Source organism: Acipenser ruthenus, chromosome 58, assembly GCF_902713425.1.
Source record: "Acipenser ruthenus chromosome 58, fAciRut3.2 maternal haplotype, whole genome shotgun sequence".
Lineage (NCBI taxonomy): Eukaryota > Metazoa > Chordata > Actinopteri > Acipenseriformes > Acipenseridae > Acipenser > Acipenser ruthenus.
The window spans coordinates 3,924,095-3,948,281 of NC_081246.1; the positions used below are offsets into that span (position 1 = coordinate 3,924,095).

The following is a 24,187-nucleotide window of genomic DNA, read 5'->3' on the forward strand; positions in this document are numbered from 1 at the left end:
TACAGCGATGTGGCTTCTCTCCTGTGTGAATTAACTGGTGGGTTTTAAGATATGCTAACTGACTGAAACTCTTCCCACATCTACTACATGGATGCAGTTTCTCTCCTGTGTGAATTCTCTGGTGAAGTTTCAGGTTTTGTAAATCTCTGTAACTCTTCCCACACTCAGCACAGACATATGGTTTCTCTCCTGTGTGGGTTTGCTGGTGTCTTTTCAATATGCTTAACTGATTGAAACTCTTCCCACAGTCAGCACAGACATGTGGTTTCTCTCCTGTGTGGATTCGCTGGTGAAGTTTCAGGGTGTGTAACTGAGTAAAACTTTTACCACACTCAGCACAGACATATGGTTTCTCTCCTCTGTGGGTTCGCCTGTGTTTTGTCAAATAGCCTGACTGATTGAAACTCTTCCCACAGTCAGTACAGATATAAGGTTTCTCTCCTGTGTGGATTCGCTGGTGTCTTTGCAATGTGCTTGACCCACTGAAACTCTTCCCACAGTCAGCACACACATATTGATTCTCTCCAGTGTGGATTCGCTGGTGTCTTTTCAATGTGCTTGAATGATTGAAACTTTTACCACACTCAGCACAAACATATGGTTTCTCTCCAATGTGAATTCGCTGGTGTTTTGTCAAATAGCCTGACTGATTGAAACTCTTCCCACAGTCAGCACAGACATATGGTTTCTCTCCTGTGTGGATTCGCTGGTGTCTTTTCAAAGCGCTTGACTGACTGAAACTCTTCCCACAGTCTGCACAGACATGTGGTTTCTCTCCAGTATGGATTTGTTGGTGAAGTTTCAGGTTTTGTGAGTGTATGAAGCTCTTCCCACAGTCAGCACAGACATGTGGTTTCTCTCCAGTGTGGATTTGTTGGTGAAGTTTCAGGCTTTGGGAGTGTATGAAACTCTTCCCACAGTCAGCACAGACATGTGGTTTCTCTCCAGTATGGATTTGTTGGTGAAGTTTCAGGCTTCGTGACTGTCTGAAACGCTTCCCACAGTCAGCACAGACATGTGGTTTCTCTCCAGTGTGGATTTTCTGGTGTCTTTTCAAAGCGCTTGACAGACTGAACCTCTTCCCACAGTCAACACAGCTAAGAGAGCCCTGCAAGCTGTTTAAGGGGTTATAATTGAGAATAACCTTTTTAATATGGACTGATTGTAGTTCAGGACTCTCCTCTTTAATATGGACTGATTCTAGTACATGACTTTCCTCTTTAATATGGACTGATTCTAGTTCAGGACTCTCCTCTTTAATATGAACTGATTCTAGCAGAAGACACTCCTCTTTAATATGGACTGATTTTAGCACAGGACTCTCCTCTTTAATATGGACTGATTCTAGTGCAGGACTCTCCTCTTTAATATGGACTGATTCTAGTACAGGGCTCTCCTCTTGAATATGGACTGATTCTAGTACAGGACTCTCCTCTTTAATATGGACTGATTCTAGTACAGGACTCTCCTCTTTAATATGGACTGATTCTAGTACAGGACTCTCCTGTTTAACATGGACAGTCTCCATCATTGAATCTTCTCTTTCACAAGGATAATCCAGTTTTGTCTTCTGAACAAATTCCTAAAGAAAATATAAAATTCAATCTGTTACAATCTCTTTGTTAAATTCTATGAACTTGCCTTATCAACTCCAGACTCCATTCATTACCATGTTCATGAATGTCCTGTACTGAGTGAGATGAAGGAGATTTTCTATAACAAGGAGGAAGGAGAGATGGACCCAAATCACAGAAACAAAGACAGTTCTAAACAGAGAAATATTCAAACATGTATAAAAAGCACCCACACATGTAACCCCTCTCAGCAATGAGCTACTACTACTACTACTACTACTAATAATAATAATAATAATAATAATAATAATAATAATAATAATAATACACCTGTCAGTGACATCTACGTCCCATCACCATGTACAATAATAATAATAATAATAATAATAATAATAATAATAATAATAATAATAATAATAATAATAATAATCCTGTAAAGCTTAATGAAGCATTGTAAAGCACAGAGCGGTCTGGTAAAGCATAGGGAAGCATTGTAAAGCACAGAGAGGTCTGGTAAAGCATAGAGAAGCATTGTAAAGCACAGAGAGGTCTGGTAAAGCATAGGGAAGCATTGTAAAGCACAGAGAGGTCTGGTAAAGCATAGGGAAGCATTGTAAAGCACAGAGAGGTCTGGTAAAGCATAGGGAAGCATTGTAAAGCACAGAGAGGTCTGGTAAAGCATAGGGAAGCATTGTAAAACACAGAGAGGTGTGGTAAAGCATAGGGAAGCATTGTAAAGCACAGAGAGGTCTGGTAAAGCATAGGGAGGCATTGTAAAGCACAGAGAGGTCTGGTAAAACATAGGGAAGCTTTGTAAAGCACATAGAGGTCTGGTAAGTGATAGGGAAGCATTGTAAAGCACAGAGAGGTCTGGTAAAGGATATGGAAGCATTGTAAAACACAGCGAGGTCTGGCAAAGCATAGGGAAACATTGTAAAGCACAGAGAGGTCTGGTAAAGCATAGGGAGGCATTGTAAAGCACAGAGAGGTGTGGTAAAGCATAGGGAAGCATTGTAAAGCACAGAGAAGTATGGTAAAGCATATTACATAACAAAAGATGATCACTCAATCTCAACTCTCCTGTAGGTATACCTATCGTAAGTATAGCCAATATCCTAAGCCTTGCATATAAAAAAAACACAGTTTACTGCAGCATATATCTTTAGACAAAATATAAGAGTCGGCTAGTTTAACGAGTACAAGATAACTGATCAATATTCCCTCTCGTTCAGGCCAGACAGGAGTTTGTAGACGTGGCAGTCGGGTTCGAGAGCTCACTGTATGGTGCCCCGTTTCAGTTTATATATCAGGGGCGTGTAATTCAGATCCCCCGATGCCCGCCCGGGACAACAAGTTTTGCCATCATTCTTTTCCCGTTGGACAAATACTCTTTATTTATTTTTCCTGTGTTTGTTCTGCTGCTATAAAAACACTCCGGTAGATCTCTAGAGAGCCCCGCAAGTTTCTGAAAACTCTGACTTGCAGAAGTCTAGCACATACATACAAACATTTAGAACATGTGTACGTCCCTTCCTATAACTTCTGATTGGCTAGCTGTTGAAAAGGATGATCTTTCATTTAGCAGGAATGGCTAAGCTTTTAAACTTCTTCGTGAACTTAAGATATTATTTACGCCTTTTGTAAATTAGCAAATCAGTCACACTGCTTTCTTAATACATGAACCTGACATTTAAATGCATCAATCTAGTAAAGTTACTAAAAAAAAACATAGTCGCTAAGCATTAGGTTATTAGAAAAAGGGGGGCAGCAGTGTGGAGTAGTGGTTAGGGCTCTGGACTCTTGACCGGAGGGTCGTGGGTTCAATCCCAGGTGGGAGACACTGCTGCTGTACCCTTGAGCAAGGTACTTTACCTAGATTGCTCCAGTAAAAACCCAACTGTATAACTGCTCCACTGGCTCCCGATCACCGCTCGCATCCAGTTCAAGACTCTTGTACTAGCCTACAGATGCCTTGACCAGACTGCACCCAGTTACCTCCAGACCCTCATCTCTCCCTACACCCCCACTCGACCTCTCCGCTCTGCCTGCACTAGAAGACTGGCTCTACCTCCGCTACGCTCCCCTGCCTCCAGAGCCCGCTCCTTCTCCACCCTTGCTCCGCAGTGGTGGAATGACCTTCCTACAGATGTCAGGACTGCCCAGTCCCTGACCACATTCCGGTGCCTCCTTAAGACTCACCTCTTCAAACAGCACCTGTAGAACTCCTCTGTTTGTATCCTGGGACACTATCACCCTTCATTTAAATGTGCTCTATTTTGCTCTTATCTGCCCCCTATTTTACTGCATTTAATCCTGTACTTCAGAATACTGTAATCTGCCAAGTGTTTAACCTGTAGTATTTTGTATTTAATCATATCCTGATGTAACTATCACTATTATCTGCTGTATTATTGAATTGTGGTTTGTCACACTTGAACAAAAGTTATTGTATTTCTTGATCTTATTGTATTACTTGTATTGTAACACTTGAAATGTATTCGCTTATGATTGTAAGTCGCCCTGGATAAAGGCGTCTGCTAAGAAATAAATAATAATAATAAATGGATAATTGTATGTAAAAATAATGTGTAAAAAATAATTTAATTGTATGTAAAAAAAATAATGTGATATCTTGTAACAATTGTAAGTCTGCTAAGATTTGTGGTCAAGTGAGTACTTGTTGGGATCCTAAGTTTACTGTTTTATTTCAAGACAAACTTGAAACTTTTTTCTTTCTTTTTCTTGTAAACGCAGTCTGCCATTTACCATATTTTTTTTTTAGATTTTAATGCTACTTTGGAATAAATAAATAAATAATGCTTTTGTACGTGATTTGAACAGAATCGATATTAGTTGCTTATTGTACCTTCACAATCCATTGATTGTGAAACTATTAAAACATGAAGATTGACAAGTATGTTTATAATGCTAGAAATAAAATGCTTATACATGAGATCATCTGTACAGCATCTTTTTTCAAATAAAATACAGGCTGTCACTCTCATGGCAACGTGTTTATATATTAATGAATGAATGTGTTTTTCACTGCATGGAAAGAATGTTGCCCTACCTAAAAACGATAAATAACACAGGTTCGGGTATGAAACCAGGATCACCTGTTAGTGTGTTTTTTATTTTCACAGATTTCGCGAGAATTTGTGAAATAAATGGGTGCCGAAGCGGTATTGTACTGAGAGTGCTGTGCTGCAATGCAATATGTAAAGAAATGAAGTGATTTGAGTGGAAGTGGCCGATGAAGGCTGTTGCTGATCTCTCTGTGGAAACGCATGCTATGCTACGTGGCTTCAGAGATGCAGGAATCAGTGATGCTGTTCACACCCAGGACACTGCCACAGACACTGCAGTGAAAATGAAATCACAAAGGCAGAGGAAACAACGCTGTACTGTAGTGGAGCTGTCTGATTAAAAAAAACAAACTCTGTGGTCAGTGCAAACCTGACTTCTCTTTTTAAACTCAGAACAAACTCTTCCATGTATTACTGTAGTTGTTCAATATTAGCACTCTGCCGTCAGTGCAAGAAGCTTCAGTTTGTGAACATTCATTTCAATAAAAGAACAACGACAAGTTTTGCATGGAAAGAAAAAACATTTGTAGCCAACATCACTAAAGTAAAACGGGCTTCTGTTCATTTGAAATACCGCGGCTTCAGATCAGGGCTGCAGTGACTTCCGCATAGCAACCGGGAACCGCTGAAAACAAACCGTTCACAAGCGGTGTGACACGCGACCAGTGGACACGGCTAACCGACGTGACTCGAAACATAATAGATCCAAACTAAAACGAGGTGTTGTAGGTTTAAAACAACGGCCACACACCCTGCCGGCCGACTTCTGGGTCTATGAACTGACAGACTGACCACCTGTGGAGTTTGTCGATGTGCTCATACATCTCTCTCATCTACACCGGGGAAGTACACTTATTTTAAAATGCTGTTCTATGTTTTGATGTTGCTAGTTGCATGTCTCATGAATATGTAAGACCCCACAAGAAACCCCAGGATTAACTACGGGATGCAGTCTGGGTGTAATGTATCTTCTGCACTGGGGGACCGATCATAAACCATGAATTACAAAAAAAAAATAAAAGAATGTCTGATCTATACAAGATTAATAATAATAATAATAATAATAATAATAATAATAATAATAATAATAATAATAAATACAACTCCACGACACTGTGTTAAAAATATATGTGGTAGCAACTCTTCAATTGATAAAGGAAACCGCGTCTGTTTTGGTTTGTTTTCAGAGGCTCCGAGGTTGCTGTGCAGTTACTGGCTGCGTTCACGAGACGCAGACTTTACTAAGTTAAAAGTCCGCGCAGCTTCTCAAGAGGTTCTGCGCTGGAGCAGCCGCGGATCAAAACAATAGACGAGCGCTGGCTGACAAAGAAGCGTGTAGGCAAGCAGATACAATCCTCACTCCATGTGCTACTGATCAAAATACAGTACTGTCTAACAACTGTCTAATATAAACATGTATATGATCTCTTTATAGCTGGGACTGTTTCTACTATACATTTTCTAATCATGCTGTAAATTATGAAGCTGGTGGAGCACAAAGGGATCTTCGATTGCATCCACTTCTTCTGTGATTAGAATTTCTCTCAACACCACCTCCGTTTTGGTTCTGCTCAGAACTGTTGTTCACCTACCAAAGCTGTCCACGCTGCGTCTGCGCAGACCGTGACGTCACGCGCAGACTCCCGTCTGCAATCTAGCCGGCAAAAAAGTGTCGTGAACGCGCCCCCTATGTGCGTGCGCGCAAATGTTGCCCGGATGTCCGCGCAAACCTGCAGGCACGCGCCTCACGCAGACAACAGCGCGAGAAAACACCACGCGATTTGAGAAGATGTTCAAACACTGTAGAGTCTGAAGCGGAGCGGAGCGCAACCTGACCCTGGAAATAACATGAGGCGGTGATGCGGGGGAACTGTCCCGAGCAGCGCCGAGGGCTGGAGCGGTTACTTGTTTTTAAAAATGTCAAAATGTTCCGAATTAATAGACTAAAAATGTGGGCCTGGGCCTGTGTGTGTGTGTAGATAAACAATTGTTATTTTGACCACTTTCTTAAAATAGTTTTACATGAAACACATTGCTTTCAATACAACTAATCAAAAGTAACTGTCGCTACCGGTTAACAAATGGAATTAAATTAATTTATATTTAAAAACTTACTCGTTAATTCAGCCTCTCCAGCCTCCTCTCTCTCCTTCAGGTAACAATATTGTGAGAGACCGAAGCGAAAACAAACCCGCCCCCTCTCTCGCCTGCCATTGGCTGCGGGGTCATTCTGAACCGAGGAATCCTCCGGTGATTGGACGCGCTGGGGCTCTGCTAACCAATAGGGGATCAGCTCTGTATCAGTTTACCGTATAATCGAGAAAACAGGCGCATTTTTATACTCGAGTACCGTTCACTATATAAATAATAATAATATGCGATGATTTATGAAAACAGGAGATTAATTTATATATTTAATAAAGTACACAAATAATTGTTTTATTAATTATATAAAAAAATGATAAAAGTTACCAGCTGATCACTCAGTTAATAAAATGACAAGGAAATGTTGGTTAACTTATTATTTATTTCTTAGCAGACGTCCTTATCCAGAGTGACTTACAATTGTTACAAGATATCACATTATTTTTTACACACAATTACCCATTTATACAGTTGGGTTTTTACTGGAGCAATCTAGGTAAAGTACCTTGCTCAAGGGTATAGCAGCAGTGTCCCCCACCTGGGATTGAACCCACGACCCTCCGGTCAAGAGTCCAGAGCCCTAACCACTACTCCACACTGCTGCCCCATTTATAAAATAGCTAGTTCATTTATAAAGTTACAAATGGCAAATACTATTTTGTAACTATCATGTACGATGCAAATACCTGAGTTCATACACCTCATTTAAACTGGAGTTTTATCTTTCCAGATACCGTATGGAGACCGAATAATCTCTCTACCATTGAAATTAATGAAAAACGTCTCCTTGCTATTCTCACGTCTCCCAGTAGATGGCGCGAGGCCTCCACGCAAGTACTGGCTGCAGGAAAACGACACAGCGCCGGTGTAACAAATCTGTGTGCAGTTTCACAGTCAATACGATTGCATGGCTGCATGTTTAATACATTGTTCCACTAGACTTCAGTTTAACAGTATTTTTGTTTGACTCTAATCAATCGTGGGAAACCACTGACTCTACAGTTGGATAAGAGCTTCTACAGAAACTATTATTCCTGAGTGAATGTTTGCTACATTCTACCAGAGTTCAGCTTTCTGTGCAGAACTAGTTCATCAGAAACTAGACAGATGACTTTCCAGTTAGTTTACATTCCCCATTCTAGTTCCAGACAGGCAGAACATTGCTTAAATTACTGGCTTTATTGTATTCTAAACTCTTTTCAGATTGTAGTAAACTAACACAGACACCAAGAAGTAGTTCTCATAACAGGCAAAAAGAAACTCAACACATAAAAATGATTACATTTATTAAGACCCACAAAATTAATAAGAATATAGAAGTTAGAAATCAAGGTATCAGAATTATAAGTATAGCAGGAATCAAACACTGAAACACAGATTTTCATGCGCACGCTGTCTTCCGTGTTTCCGTACACACACACGCAGTATTCACGCACATTACACACAGTGACGGGGTGAAGCAGCGTCTGTTGTATGGGTTCGAATGAAGGCAGCATTTTTGTTTCAACAAGTTCAGTTGGGAAGCAGCTTCAATTGCATTTAGTATGAAGTTGTAATATAGAGTTACTTCAGAACTTGTAGATGAACTCAATCAATGTTTAAATGGTTCAGACATTCACATTGTTTTCAAATACAGACAATAGCATCAGTTCAGTTAAAGTCTTATATTTCAATTGTTCAGAGTAGAATCGCTTGTGTTTTTAATCTCACAAAGTGTTATTCTGTATTCAATGTTTTTACTTCTGGTTTGCATGTAGATTTTTCTACACACAGTATTTTACTGAATCTTAATGTCTTTCAAATGTAGTACTTATTCTGGAGATGTGGTTCTTGTTGAAAAACAAAGGGTGTAGCGGCGAGCAGTCTTCTTCAGGACGAAGATACGTACGATGCTTGAATGAGTCCCCATTGCAAGCGAAGGCTCAATGGTTACTTCATGGCGAGATGAGTCTGAATCCAAGAGAACGAGCTCATGCATGTTTTGATTTAAATATAGAGCCCAAACAGGAGTTTACTTTGGTGATCCAATCACTTCCGGGTAAAACAGGAAGCTAATCCCTGACCGAAATCAGTCCTTTCATTGGCTTACAAAGTTTGAATGACACTTCCTTTTACACAAGCAATGTGCGTCATTAAAACAGGGAGCGACCCTCCTCCATGGAGAGAGACAGAGATAACAGGATTCGAAACAAGTATAGAACAAAACTTCATTTTGTGACAGCTAGTTAAATTGATCACAGAAGGATAAAAATGTTAAACATGTTATACAATAATTAAAGTAAAATAATGTACGAATTACTTTCAATTTAAACTTAATTAAAACACAATCAACATTCCAATATATTGGGAAACCATAAGAATTGTTATTAAAATGATTCTAACACTCATTTAAATCACTGAGGTTTGTACTTATTTGTTACGTTTCAATCTGACAGTTTCAGTAAATCTAAAACCCTGAGATTGTTACACAAGTTAATATTACACCCTCGTGAAGGTTTGTTTATCAATTAACTTTTAGAATAAGGAAATTAGGAAATTAGGAATTTCTATTCACTTAAACATTCTATGTTTCATGGTAACAATTCATATAATATTCAAAGTCATGGCACCTCGTATCCACCAGGTGTCGCACTTCTTAACCCTTTATAGGAAGAAAGTTGTATATTGGCTTTCAGACAGACTTTCTTAATTAACAGATAAGGTTCAGCTCTCTTTGTTTAGACCAGACTGGCAGGTAATCTGAACTGAAACCAATTTAAATATTTACGACCCTCTGTTACTAATATCCAGTCCTTTGAAGCAGATCTCGAGTGTTATGGGAGAAGGTTGGGGGAAGACACACTTAATTAGCATCACAGCATCTTAAGCCTCATAGTTTAAGATTTGAAATGTCATTTTATAAAGTACATTCAATTACAACTATGAATTTCTCCCACAGCGTATACGTTGAATATACAGACTTCTCAGGGGTTGGAGGCACTCAGCTTCGCCTCGTATCACACAACGCTCCGAGGCGTCTGTATATTCAATGGATTGCAAACTAAGAATGTACTTTATAATGTAACGGCTTCAGAGCACTGTGTTTAATATTGATAAATCTGTATCATCCGTAGACATTCACCAGAGTTCTCACAGTTTTTATATTAAGCTGCTGTTGAAAAAGACTGGAATTTCTGAGTGTGGGTGAATGAACACACACTCACATTCTGACTAAACTTTCACAGCTTGCATTTGTGTCTTTCAAGAGAACTGGAAGCATTAAAAGACTTCCCACAGTGAGAGCAGTGATAAGGATTCACTCCTGTGTGGAATCGCTGGTGCATTGTCAAGCTGTACATCCATCTGAAACTCTTCCCACAGTCATTACAGTGATGTGGTTCCTCTCCTGTGTGGATTCGCTGGTGAATTTTCAGGGTTTGTAACATCCTGAAACTCTTCCCACAATCAGCACAGACATGTTGTTTCTCTCCAGTGTGGGTTCGCTGGTGTCTTTTCAATTTGCTTGACTGTCTGAAAGTCTTCCCACAGTCAGCACAGACATGTGGTTTCTCTCCTGTGTGGATTCGCTGGTGAAGTTTCAGGGTGTGTAACTGAGTGAAACTTTTACCACACTCAGCACAGACATATGGTTTCTCTCCTTTGTGGGTTCGCCGGTGTCTTGTCAAATAGCCTGACTGATTGAAACTCTTCCCACAGTCAGTACAGACATATGGTTTGTCTACTGTGTGGATTCGCTGGTGTCTTTGCAATGTGCCTGACCCACTGAAACTCTTCCCACAGTCAGCACAGACATATTGATTTTCTCCAGTGTGGATTCGTTGGTGTATTTTCAAATAGCCTGACTGATTGAAACTCTTCCCACAGTCAGCACAGACATATGGTTTCTCTCCTGTGTGGATTTGCTGGTGTCTTTTCAAAACGCTTGACTGACTGAAACTCTTCCCACAGTCAGCACAGACATGTGGTTTATAGCCACTGTGGATTTGTTGGTGAAGTTTCAGATTTTGTGACAGTATGAAACTCTTTCCACAGTCAGCACAGACATGTGGTTTCTCTCCAGTGTGGATTTGTTGGTGACGTTTCAGGCTTTGTGACTGTCTGAAACTCTTCCCACAGTCATTACAGTGATGTGGCTTCTCTCTTGTGTGGGTTTTCTGGTGTCTTTTCAAAGCGCTTGACAGACTGAACCTCTTCCCACAGTCACCACAGATAAGAGAGCCCTGCAAGCTGCTTAAGGGTTTATAATTGAGAATAACCCTTTTAATATGGACTGATTCTAGTACAGGACTCTCCTCTTTCATATGGACTGATTCTAGTGCAGGACTCTCCTCTTTAATATGGACTGATTCTAGTACAGGACTCTCCTCTTTAATATGGACTGATTCTAGTACAGGACTCTCCTCTTTAATATGGACTGATTCTAGTTCAGGACTCTCCTCTTTAATATGGACTGATTCTAGCACAGGACTCTCCTCTTTAATATGGACTGATTCTAGTTCAGGACTCTCCTCTTTAATATGGACTGATTCTAGTACAGGACTCTCCTGTTTAATATGGACTGATTCTAGCACAGGACTCTCCTCTTTAATATGGACTGATTCTAGTGCAGGACTCTCCTCTTTAATATGAACTGATTCTATTGCAGGACTCTCCTCTTTAATATGGACTGATTCTAGTGCAGGACTCTCCTCTTTAATATGGACTGATTCTAGTGCAGGACTCTCCTCCTTAATATGGACTGATTCTAGTACAGGACTCTCCTGTTTAACATGGGCAGTCTCCATCATTGAATCTTCTCTTTCACAAGGATAATCCAGTTTTGTCTTCTGAACAAATTCCTAAAGAAAATATAAAATTCAATTTGTTACAATCTCTTTGTTAAATTCTATGAACTTGCCTTATCAACTCCAGACTCCATTCATTACCATGTTCATGAATGTCCTGTACTGAGTGAGATGAAGGAGATTTTCTATAACAAGGAGGAAGGAGAGATGGGCCAAAATCACAGAAACAAAGACAGTTCTAAACAGAGAAATATTCAAACATGTATAAAAAGCACCCACACATGTAACCCCTCTCAGCAATGAGCTACTGCTACCACTACTACTACTACTACTAATAATAATAATAATAATAATAGTAATAATACACCTGTCAGTGACATCCACGTCCTATCACCATGTACAATAATAATAATAATAATAATAATAATAATAATCCTGTAATCCATAACGAAGCATTATAAAGCACAGAGAGGTCTGGTAAAGCATAGGGAAGCATTGTAAAGCACAGAGAGGTCTGGTAAAGCATAGGGAAGCATTGTAAAGCACAGAGAGGTCTGGTAAAGCATAGGGAAGCATTGTAAAGCACAGAGAGGTCTGGTAAAGCATAGGGAAGCATTGTAAAACACAGAGAGGTCTGGTAAAGCATAGGGAAGCATTGTAAAGCACAGAGAGGTCTGGTAAAGCATATTACATAACAAACAATGATCACTCAATCTCAACTCTCCTATAGGTATACCTATCGTAAGTATAGCCAATATCCTAAGCCTTGCATATAAAAAAAACACAGTTTACTGCAGCATATATCTTTAGACAAAATATAAGAGTCGGCTAGTTTAACGAGTACAAGATAACTGATCAATATTCCCTCTCGTTCAGGCCAGATAGGAGTTTGTAGACGTGGCAGTCGGGTTCGAGAGCTCACTGTATGGTGCCCCGTTTCAGTTTATATATCAGGGGCGTGTAATTCAGATCCCCCGATGCCCGCCCGGGACAACAAGTTTTGCCATCATTCTTTTCCCGTTGGACAAATACTCTTTATTTATTTTTCCTGTGTTTGTTCTGCTGCTAGAAAAACACTCTGGTAGATCTCTAGAGAGCCCCGCAGGTTTCTGAAAACTCTGACTTGCAGAAGTCTAGCACATACATACAAACATTTAGAACGTGTGTACCTCCCATCCTCTAACTTCTGATTGGCTAGCTGTGGAAAAGGATGAGCTTTCATTTAGCAGGAATGGCTAAGCTTTTAAACTTCTTCGTGAACTTAAGATATTATTTACGCCTTTTGTAAATTAGCAAATCAGTCACACTGCTTTCTTAATACATGAACCTGACATTTAAATGCATCAATCTAGTAAAGTTATTTAAAAAAAAAACATAGCCGCTAAGCATTAGGTTATTAGAAAAAGGGGGACAGCTGTGTGGAGTAGTGGTTAGGGCTCTGGACTCTTGACCGGAGGGTCGTGGGTTCAATCCCAGGTGGGAGACACTGCTGCTGTACCCTTGAGCAAGGTACTTTACCTAGATTGCTCCAGTAAAAACCCAACTGTATAACTGTATAACTGCTCCACTGGCTCCCGATCACCGCTCGCATCCAGTTCAAGACTCTTGTACTAGCCTACAGATGCCTTGACCAGACTGCACCCAGCTACCTCCAGACCCTCATCTCTCCCTACACCCCCACTCGACCTCTCCGCTCCGCCTGCACTAGAAGACTGGCTGTACCTCCGCTACGCTCCCCTGCCTCCAGAGCCCGCTCCTTCTCCACCCTTGCTCCGCAGTGGTGGAATGACCTTCCTACAGATGTCAGGACTGCCCAGTCCCTGACCACATTCCGGTGCCTCCTTAAGACTCACCTCTTCAAACAGCACCTGTAGAACTCCTTTGTTTGTATCCTGGGACACTATCACCCTTCATTTAAATGTGCTCTATTTTGCTCTTATCTGCCCCCTATTTTACTGCATTTAATTCTGTACTTCAGAATACTGTAATCTGCCAAGTGTTTAACCTGTAGTATTTTGTATTTAATCATATCCTGATGTAACTATCACTATTATCTGCTGTATTATTGAATTGTGGTTTGTCACACTTGAAGAAAAGTTATTGTATTTCTTGCTCTTATTGTATTACTTGTATTGTAACACTTGAAATGTATTTGCTTACGATTGTAAGTCGCCCTGGATAAAGGCGTCTGCTAAGAAATAAATAATAATAATAAATGGATAATTGTGTGTAAAAATAATGTGTAAAAAATAATTTAATTGTATGTACAAAAAATAATGTGATATCTTGTAACAATTGTAAGTCTGCTAAGATTTGTGGTCAAGTGAGTACTTGTTGGGATCCTAAGTTTACTGTTTTATTTCAAGACAAACTTGAAACTTTTTTCTTTCTTTTTCTTGTAAACGCAGTCTGCCATTTACCATATTTTTTTTTTAGATTTTAATGCTACTTTGGAATAAATAAATAAATAATGCTTTTGTACGTGATTTGAACAGAATCGATATTAGTTGCTTATTGTACCTTCACAATCCATTGATTGTGAAACTATTAAAACATGAAGATTGACAAGTATGTTTATAATGCTAGAAATAAAATGCTTATACATGAGATCATCTGTACAGCATCTTTTTAAAATAAAATACAGGCTGTCACTCTCATGGCAACGTGTTTATGTATTAATGAAAGAATGTGTTTTTCACTGCATGGAAAGAATGTTGCCCTACCTAAAAATGTCTTCTGCAGTGACTTAGAAGACCGATCTGAAACCCGGCATATACAATGAATTCAGGAAACGATATTTGCATTGCACAATTAATTAATATGGGACAGACTAAAACGAATGACAAAACCCAGTGTCCACTGACTATAATGGGGAATGAAATGCCCATTGACTATAATGGGGAATGAAATGTCTATTGACTATAATGGGGAATGAAATGCCCATTGACTATAATGGGGAATGAAATTCCCATTGACTATAATGGGGAATGGAATGCCCATTGACTATAATGGGGAATGAAATGCCCATTGACTATAATGGGGAATGAAATGCCCATTGACTATAATGGGGAATGAAATGCCCATTGACTATAATGGGGAAATGAAATTCCCATTGACTATAATGGGGAATGAAATGCCCATTGACTATAATGGGGAATGAAATGCCCATTGACTATAATGGGGAAATGAAATGCCCATTGACTATAATGGAGAATGAAATGCCCATTGACTATAATGGGGAATGAAATGCCCATTGACTATAATGGAGAATGAAATACCCACTGACTAGAAGATTGACAGCCTATATCCCAAACAGGAATCTTCAAATCCCGAATATTGTTTCTTGAAAATAAACCCATGTACAAAATAAAAGTGGAATTTTATTTTATTTATTTATTTCTTAGCAGACGCCCTTATCCAGGGCGACTTACAAACACTGAAACACAGATTTCCATGCGCACGCTGTCTTCCGTGTTTCCGTACACACACACGCAGGATTCACGCACATTACACACAGTGACGGGGTGAAGCAGCATCTGTTGTATGGGTTCGAATGAAGGCAGCATTTTTGTTTCAACAAGTTCAGTTGGGAAGCAGCTTCAATTGCATTTAGTATGAAGTTGTAATATAGAGTTACTTCAGAACTTGTAGATAAACTCAATCAATGTTTAAATGGTTCAGACATTCACATTGTTTTCAAATACAGACAATAGCATCAGCTCAGTTAAAGTCTTATCTTCTTTCAATTGTTCAGAGTAGAATTGTTTGTATTTTTAATCTCACAAAGTGTTACTCTGTATTCAATGTTTTTACTTCCGGTTTGCATGTAGATTTTTCTACACACAGTATTTTACTGAATCTTAATGTCTTTCAAATGTAGTACTTATTCTGGAGATGTGGTTCTTGTTGAAAAACAAAGGGTGTAGCGGCGAGGAGTCTTCTTCAGGATGAAGATACGTACGATGCTTGAATGGGTCCCCATTGCAAGCGAAGGCTCAATGGTTACTTCATGGCGAGATGAGTCTGAATCCAAGAGAACGAGTTCATGCGTGTTTTGATTTAAATATAGCGCCCAAAGAGGAGTTTACTTTGGTGATCCAATCACTTCCGGGTAAAACAGGAAGCTAATCCCTGACCGAAATCAGTCCTTTCATTGGCTTACAAAGTTTGAATGACACTTCCTTTTACACAAGCAATGTGCGTCATTAAAACAGGGAGCGACCCTCCTCCATAGAGAGAGACAGAGATAACAGGATTCGAAACAAGTATAGAACAAAACTTAATTTTGTGACAGCTAGTTAAATTGATCATAGAAGGATAAAAATGTTAAACATGTTATACAATAAGTAAAGTAAAATAATGTATGAATTACTTTCAATTTAAACATAATTAAAACACAATCAACATTTCAATATATTGGGAAACCATAACAATTGTTATTAAAATGATTCTAAAACCCATTTAAATCACTGAGGTTTGTACTTATTTGTTACGTTTCAATCTGACAGTTTCAGTAAATCTAAAACCTTGAGACTGTTACACAAGTTAATATTACACCCTCGTAAAGGTTTGTTTATCAATTAACTTTTAGAATAAGGAAATTAGGAATTTCTATTCACTTAAACATTCCATGTTTCATGGTAACAATTCATATAATATTCAAAGTCATGGCACCTCGTATCCACAAGGTGTCGCACTTCTTAACCCTTTATAGGAAGAAAGTTGTATATTGGCTTTCAGACAGACTTTCTTAATTAACAGATAAGGTTCAGCTCTCTTTGTTTAGACCAGACTGGCAGGTAATCTGAACTGAATCCAATTTAAATCTTTACGACCCTCTGTTACTAATATCCAGTCCTTTGAAGCAGATCTTGAATGTTATGGGAGAAGGGTGGTGGAAGACACACTTAATTAACATCACAGCATCTTAAGCCTCATAGTTTAAGATTTGAAATGTCATTTTACAAAGACCATTCAATTACAACTATGAATTTCTCCCACACCGTATGCGTTGAATATACAGACTTCTCAGGGGTTGGAGGCACTCAGCTTCGCCTCGTATCACACAACGCTCCGAGGCGTCTGTATATTCAATGGATTGCATACTAAGAATGTACTTTATAATGTAACGGCTTCAGAGCACTGTGTTTAATATTGATAAATCTGTATCATCCGTAGACATTCACCAGAGTTCTCACAGTTTTTATATTAAGCTGCTGTTTAAAAAGACTGGAATTTCTGAGTGTGGGTGAATGAACACACACTCACATTCTGACTAAACTTTCACAGCTTGCATTTGTGTCTTTCAAGAGAACTGGAAGCATTAAAAGACTTCCCACAGTGAGAGCAGTGATAAGGATTCACTCCTGTGTGGAATCGCTGGTGCATTGTCAAGCTGTACATCCATCTGAAAGTCTTCCCACAATCATTACAGTGATGTGGTTCCTCTCCTGTGTGGATTCGCTGGTGAATTTTCAGGGTTTGTAACATCCTGAAACTCTTCCCACAATCAGCACAGACATGTTGTTTCTCTCCAGTGTGGGTTCGCTGGTGTCTTTTCAATTTGCTTGACTGTCTGAAAGTCTTCCCACAGTCAGCACAGACATGTGGTTTCTCTCCTGTGTGGATTCGCTGGTGAAGTTTCAGGGTGTGTAACTGAGTGAAACTTTTACCACACTCAGCACAGACATATGGTTTCTCTCCTTTGTGGGTTCGCCGGTGTCTTGTCAAATAGCCTGACTGATTGAAACTCTTCCCACAGTCAGTACAGACATATGGTTTGTCTACTGTGTGGATTCGCTGGTGTCTTTGCAATGTGCCTGACCCACTGAAACTCTTCCCACAGTCAGCACAGACATATTGATTTTCTCCAGTGTGGATTCGTTGGTGTATTTTCAAATAGCCTGACTGATTGAAACTCTTCCCACAGTCAGCACAGACATATGGTTTCTCTCCTGTGTGGATTTGCTGGTGTCTTTTCAAAACGCTTGACTGACTGAAACTCTTCCCACAGTCAGCACAGACATGTGGTTTATAGCCACTGTGGATTTGTTGGTGAAGTTTCAGATTTTGTGACAGTATGAAACTCTTTCCACAGTCAGCACAGACATGTGGTTTCTCTCCAGTGTGGATTTGTTGGTGACGTTTCAGGCTTTGTGACTGTCTGAAACTCTTCCCACAGTCATTACAGTGATGTGGCTTCTCTCTTGTGTGGGTTTTCTGGTGTCTTTTCAAAGCGCTTGACAGACTGAACCTCTTCCCACAGTCACCACAGATAAGAGAGCCCTGCAAGCTGCTTAAGGGTTTATAATTGAGAATAACCCTTTTAATATGGACTGATTCTAGTACAGGACTCTCCTCTTTAATATGGACTGATTCTAGTTCAGGACTCTCCTCTTTAATATGGACTGATTCTAGCACAGGACTCTCCTCTTTAATATGGACTGATTCTAGTTCAGGACTCTCCTCTTTAATATGGACTGATTCTAGTACAGGACTCTCCTGTTTAATATGGACTGATTCTAGCACAGGACTCTCCTCTTTAATATGGACTGATTCTAGTGCAGGACTCTCCTCTTTAATATGAACTGATTCTATTGCAGGACTCTCCTCTTTAATATGGACTGATTCTAGTGCAGGACTCTCCTCTTTAATATGGACTGATTCTAGTGCAGGACTCTCCTCCTTAATATGGACTGATTCTAGTACAGGACTCTCCTGTTTAACATGGGCAGTCTCCATCATTGAATCTTCTCTTTCACAAGGATAATCCAGTTTTGTCTTCTGAACAAATTCCTAAAGAAAATATAAAATTCAATTTGTTACAATCTCTTTGTTAAATTCTATGAACTTGCCTTATCAACTCCAGACTCCATTCATTACCATGTTCATGAATGTGCTGTACTGAGTGAGATGAAGGAGATTTTCTATAACAAGGAGGAAGGAGAGATGGGCCAAAATCACAGAAACAAAGACAGTTCTAAACAGAGAAATATTCAAACATGTATAAAAAGCACCCACACATGTAACCCCTCTCAGCAATGAGCTACTGCTACCACTACTACTACTACTACTAATAATAATAATAATAATAATAGTAATAATACACCTGTCAGTGACATCCACGTCCTATCACCATGTACAATAATAATAATAATAATAATAATAATAATAATAATAATAATAATAATAATAATAATAATAATAATAATAATAATCCTGTAATCCATAACGAAGCATTATAAAGCACAGAGAGGTCTGGTAAAGCATAGGGAAGCATTGTAAAGCACAGAGAGGTCTGGTAAAGCATAGGGAAGCATTGTAAAGCATAGAGAGGTCTGGTAAAGCATAGGGAAGCATTGTAAAGCACAGAGAGGTCTGGTAAAGCATAGGGAAGCATTGTAAAACACAGAGAGGTCTGGTAAAGCATAGGGAAGCATTGTAAAGCACAGAGAGGTCTGGTAAAGCATATTACATAACAAACAATGATCACTCAATCTCAACTCTCCTATAGGTATACCTATCGTAAGTATAGCCAATATCCTAAGCCTTGCATATAAAAAAAACACAGTTTACTGCAGCATATATCTTTAGACAAAATATAAGAGTCGGCTAGTTTAACGAGTACAAGATAACTGATCAATATTCCCTCTCGTTCAGGCCAGATAGGAGTTTGTAGACGTGGCAGTCGGGTTCGAGAGCTCACTGTATGGTGCCCCGTTTCAGTTTATATATCAGGGGCGTGTAATTCAGATCCCCCGATGCCCGCCCGGGACAACAAGTTTTGCCATCATTCTTTTCCCGTTGGACAAATACTCTTTATTTATTTTTCCTGTTTTTGTTCTGCTGCTAGAAAAACACTCTGGTAGATCTCTAGAGAGCCCCGCAGGTTTCTGAAAACTCTGACTTGCAGAAGTCTAGCACATACATACAAACATTTAGAACGTGTGTACCTCCCATCCTCTAACTTCTGATTGGCTAGCTGTGGAAAAGGATGATCTTTCATTTAGCAGGAATGGCTAAGCTTTTAAACTTCTTCGTGAACTTAAGATATTATTTACGCCTTTTGTAAATTAGCAAATCAGTCACACTGCTTTCTTAATACATGAACCTGACATTTAAATGCATCAATCTAGTAAAGTTATTTTAAAAAAAAACATAGCCGCTAAGCATTAGGTTATTAGAAAAAGGGGGACAGCTGTGTGGAGTAGTGGTTAGGGCTCTGGACTCTTGACCGGAGGGTCGTGGGTTCAATCCCAGGTGGGAGACACTGCTGCTGTACCCTTGAGCAAGGTACTTTACCTAGATTGCTCCAGTAAAAACCCAACTGTATAACTGTATAACTGCTCCACTGGCTCCCGATCACCGCTCGCATCCAGTTCAAGACTCTTGTACTAGCCTACAGATGCCTTGACCAGACTGCACCCAGCTACCTCCAGACCCTCATCTCTCCCTACACCCCCACTCGACCTCTCCGCTCCGCCTGCACTAGAAGACTGGCTGTACCTCCGCTACGCTCCCCTGCCTCCAGAGCCCGCTCCTTCTCCACCCTTGCTCCGCAGTGGTGGAATGACCTTCCTACAGATGTCAGGACTGCCCAGTCCCTGACCACATTCCGGTGCCTCCTTAAGACTCACCTCTTCAAACAGCACCTGTAGAACTCCTTTGTTTGTATCCTGGGACACTATCACCCTTCATTTAAATGTGCTCTATTTTGCTCTTATCTGCCCCCTATTTTACTGCATTTAATTCTGTACTTCAGAATACTGTAATCTGCCAAGTGTTTAACCTGTAGTATTTTGTATTTAATCATATCCTGATGTAACTATCACTATTATCTGCTGTATTATTGAATTGTGGTTTGTCACACTTGAAGAAAAGTTATTGTATTTCTTGCTCTTATTGTATTACTTGTATTGTAACACTTGAAATGTATTTGCTTACGATTGTAAGTCGCCCTGGATAAAGGCGTCTGCTAAGAAATAAATAATAATAATAAATGGATAATTGTGTGTAAAAATAATGTGTAAAAAATAATTTAATTGTATGTACAAAAAATAATGTGATATCTTGTAACAATTGTAAGTCTGCTAAGATTTGTGGTCAAGTGAGTACTTGTTGGGATCCTAAGTTTACTGTTTTATTTCAAGACAAACTTGAAACTTTTTTCTTTCTTTTTCTTGTAAACGCAGTCTGCCATTTACCATATTTTTTTTTTAGATTTTAATGCTACTTTGGAATAAATAAATAAATAATGCTTTTGTACGTGATTTGAACAGAATCGATATTAGTTGCTTATTGTACCTTCACAATCCATTGATTGTGAAACTATTAAAACATGAAGATTGACAAGTATGTTTATAATGCTAGAAATAAAATGCTTATACATGAGATCATCTGTACAGCATCTTTTTAAAATAAAATACAGGCTGTCACTCTCATGGCAACGTGTTTATGTATTAATGAAAGAATGTGTTTTTCACTGCATGGAAAGAATGTTGCCCTACCTAAAAATGTCTTCTGCAGTGACTTAGAAGACCGATCTGAAACCCGGCATATACAATGAATTCAGGAAACGATATTTGCATTGCACAATTAATTAATATGGGACAGACTAAAACGAATGACAAAACCCAGTGTCCACTGACTATAATGGGGAATGAAATGCCCATTGACTATAATGGGGAATGAAATGTCTATTGACTATAATGGGGAATGAAATGCCCATTGACTATAATGGGGAATGAAATTCCCATTGACTATAATGGGGAATGGAATGCCCATTGACTATAATGGGGAATGAAATGCCCATTGACTATAATGGGGAATGAAATGCCCATTGACTATAATGGGGAATGAAATGCCCATTGACTATAATGGGGAAATGAAATTCCCATTGACTATAATGGGGAATGAAATGCCCATTGACTATAATGGGGAATGAAATGCCCATTGACTATAATGGGGAAATGAAATGCCCATTGACTATAATGGAGAATGAAATGCCCATTGACTATAATGGGGAATGAAATGCCCATTGACTATAATGGAGAATGAAATACCCACTGACTAGAAGATTGACAGCCTATATCCCAAACAGGAATCTTCAAATCCCGAATATTGTTTCTTGAAAATAAACCCATGTACAAAATAAAAGTGGAATTTTATTTTATTTATTTATTTCTTAGCAGACGCCCTTATCCAGGGCGACTTACAATTGTTACAAGATATCACATTATTTTTACATACAATTCCCCATTTATACAGTTGGGTTTTTACTGGAGCAATCTAGGTAAAGTACCTTGCTCAAGGGTACAGCAGCAGTGTCCCCTACTAGGGATTGAACCCACGACCCTCCGGTCAAGAGTCCAGAGCCCTGACCACTACTCCACACTGCATGACATGGAATGACAGGCTGGGAATATCACATGCATGTTTTTTGTAAAAAGATAATTTATAGGGTAATTCTGTGTCAAATGAAATATAATGTCACCCACACATCTCAGATTTGTTATTAGCTTTTAAAAGCACTGTGGGTGTTTTTTCACTTCATCGGCTGACCCACCCCTTTTATTTGTTTTTATTTGGGTGTGTACCTGTTAAACCAGGAACCTGGGTGATTTCGTCTGGTTTCACGGACCGTCATTACCACTAATCGTGGACTACCTAACATCAATGCAGGTAAACCGGTACAGAGTACTAAAAAATGCATGGAGTAAATTAATGCATAATGATCTTACTACTAAAATTAATCTTCACGCTGCTAATGTCTTACAATGTTGTGCTTATTATTATTACTATTATTATTATTATTATTATTATTATTATTATTAATATTATTATTATTTTAAGTATAAGTTATAATTGTGTATTACTTTAATTTATACTGTAAGTATAAGTATGTTACCATTAATAAAATGTTCGCTGCAGGTGGTCCTTGAGTCTGGTGGACTCCATTTAGACTCTTCTTCATGCTGCCGATGAAAGCAGAAAGCCACTTTTCCCTTCTATCTGGACTTAAACGCTGCTTCGGAAGTTCAAAAAATGACAGCCGCTTGTCTTTCATGTCGTCGTGGTTGTGGCATCCAACAACCACACAACTCCTCGACACTGTGTTAAAAATATATGTGGAAGCAACTCTTCAATTGATAAAGGAAACCGCGTCTGTTTTGGTTTGTTTTCAGAGGCTCCGAGGTTGCTGTGCAGTTACTGGCTGTGTTCACGATACGCAGACTTTGCTAAGTTAAAAGTCCGCGCAGCTTCTCAAGAGGTACTGCACTGGAGCAGCCGCGGATCAAAACAATAGACGACCGCTGGCTGACAAAGAAGCGTGTAGGCAAGCAGATACAATCCTCACTCCATGTGCTACTGCCACCGAGTCAGGGGGTGTGAATCACCTTCCAATCAGGGCATTAATTATCTTATGAATGATTTGTAATACAAAATGATTTGACTCTTTTTCCACACAGTTATTATACTTTTCAAATATTCAGATATTTATTCTAAAGGTTTAAACATGTAAAATAATGCTAAACGGTTGAAATGAACCTGAACCCGCGGTGTTATTTTCAGCAGGTGTAATTGGTTATTGATGAAAGGCTCTCAGGGACAGGGAATAACCTACTTTGAATTAAGGAGAATAAACCAGCTTTAATAGCAGGTAGTTGAAGTGAGATATGTGATCATATGTGCAAGTATTTGAACTATTTGTGTCCCAGATCAAAATACAGTACTGTCTAACAACTGTCTAATTTAAACATGTATATGATCTCTTTATAGCAGGGACTGTTTATACTATACATTTTCTAATCATGCTGTAAATTATGAAGCTGGTGGAGCACAAAGGGATCTTCGATTGCATCCACTTCTGTGATTAGAATTTCTCTCAACACCACCTCCGTTTTGGTTCTGCTCAGAACTGTTGTTCATCTACCAAAGCTGTCCACGCTGCGTCTGCGCAGACCGTGACGTCACGCGCAAACTCCCGTCTGCAATCTAGCTGGCAAAAAAGTGTCGTGAACGCGCTCACTATGTGCGTGCGCGCCAAGTTGCCCGGATGTCCGCGCAAACCTGCAGGCACGCACGCACGCGCTGCTGTTACGCGGCTCACGCAGACAACAGCGCGAGAAAACAACACGCGATTTGAGAACATGTTCAAACACTGTAGAGTCTGAAGCGGAGCGGAGCGCAACCTGACCCTGGAAATAACATGAGGCGGTGATGCGGGGGAACTGTCCCGAGCAGCGCCGAGGGCTGGAGCGGTTACTTGTTTTTAAAAATGTCAAAATGTTCCGAATTAATAGACCAGAAATGTGGGCCTGGGCCTGTGTGTGTATGTAGATATACAATTGTTATTTTCGACCACTTTCTTAAAATAGTTTTACATGAAACACGTTGTTTTCAATACAACTAATCAAAGCTAAGCGTACCGGTTAACAAATGGAATCAAATTAATTCATATTTAAAAACTTACTCGTTAATTCAGTCACTCCAGCCTCCTCTCTCTCCTTCAGGGAAAAATATTGTGAGGGACCGAAGCGAAAACAAACCCGCCCCCTCTCTCGCCTGCCATTGGCTGTGGGGTCACTCTGAACCGAGG

The 24,187-nt window shown here is 39.5% G+C and overlaps 2 protein-coding genes and 1 pseudogene across 3 annotated transcripts; all 3 read right to left on the bottom strand.

The window, feature by feature from the left end:
• On the bottom strand, positions 1-6,914 carry LOC131724938 (zinc finger protein OZF-like; annotated as a pseudogene).
• Positions 6,915-7,791: 877 nt separating this feature from the next.
• LOC117968968 (zinc finger protein 501-like) lies at positions 7,792-11,703 on the bottom strand. Its single transcript, XM_059018006.1, has one exon. It carries the CDS (start codon positions 11,590-11,592, stop codon positions 10,024-10,026), a length of 1,569 nt encoding a protein of 522 aa, XP_058873989.1. The 5' UTR covers positions 11,593-11,703; the 3' UTR covers positions 7,792-10,023.
• A 3,322-nt stretch (positions 11,704-15,025) lies between these two features.
• Positions 15,026-24,173, bottom strand: LOC117968966 (zinc finger protein 501-like). Of its 2 annotated transcripts, none has more exons than XM_059017990.1 (2): positions 24,062-24,173; positions 15,026-18,384 (listed from the first exon to the last, which is right to left on the bottom strand). In XM_059017990.1, the coding sequence occupies exon 2, from the start codon at positions 18,331-18,333 to the stop codon at positions 16,873-16,875; it is 1,461 nt and encodes a 486-aa protein (XP_058873973.1). In that variant the 5' UTR covers positions 18,334-18,384; positions 24,062-24,173; the 3' UTR covers positions 15,026-16,872. The 2 variants fall into 2 exon arrangements, with proteins under 2 accessions (XP_058873973.1, XP_058873972.1); XM_059017989.1 differs by lacking the exon at positions 24,062-24,173 and adding an exon at positions 22,496-22,849.
• Between the last annotated feature and the right edge of the window lie 14 nt (positions 24,174-24,187).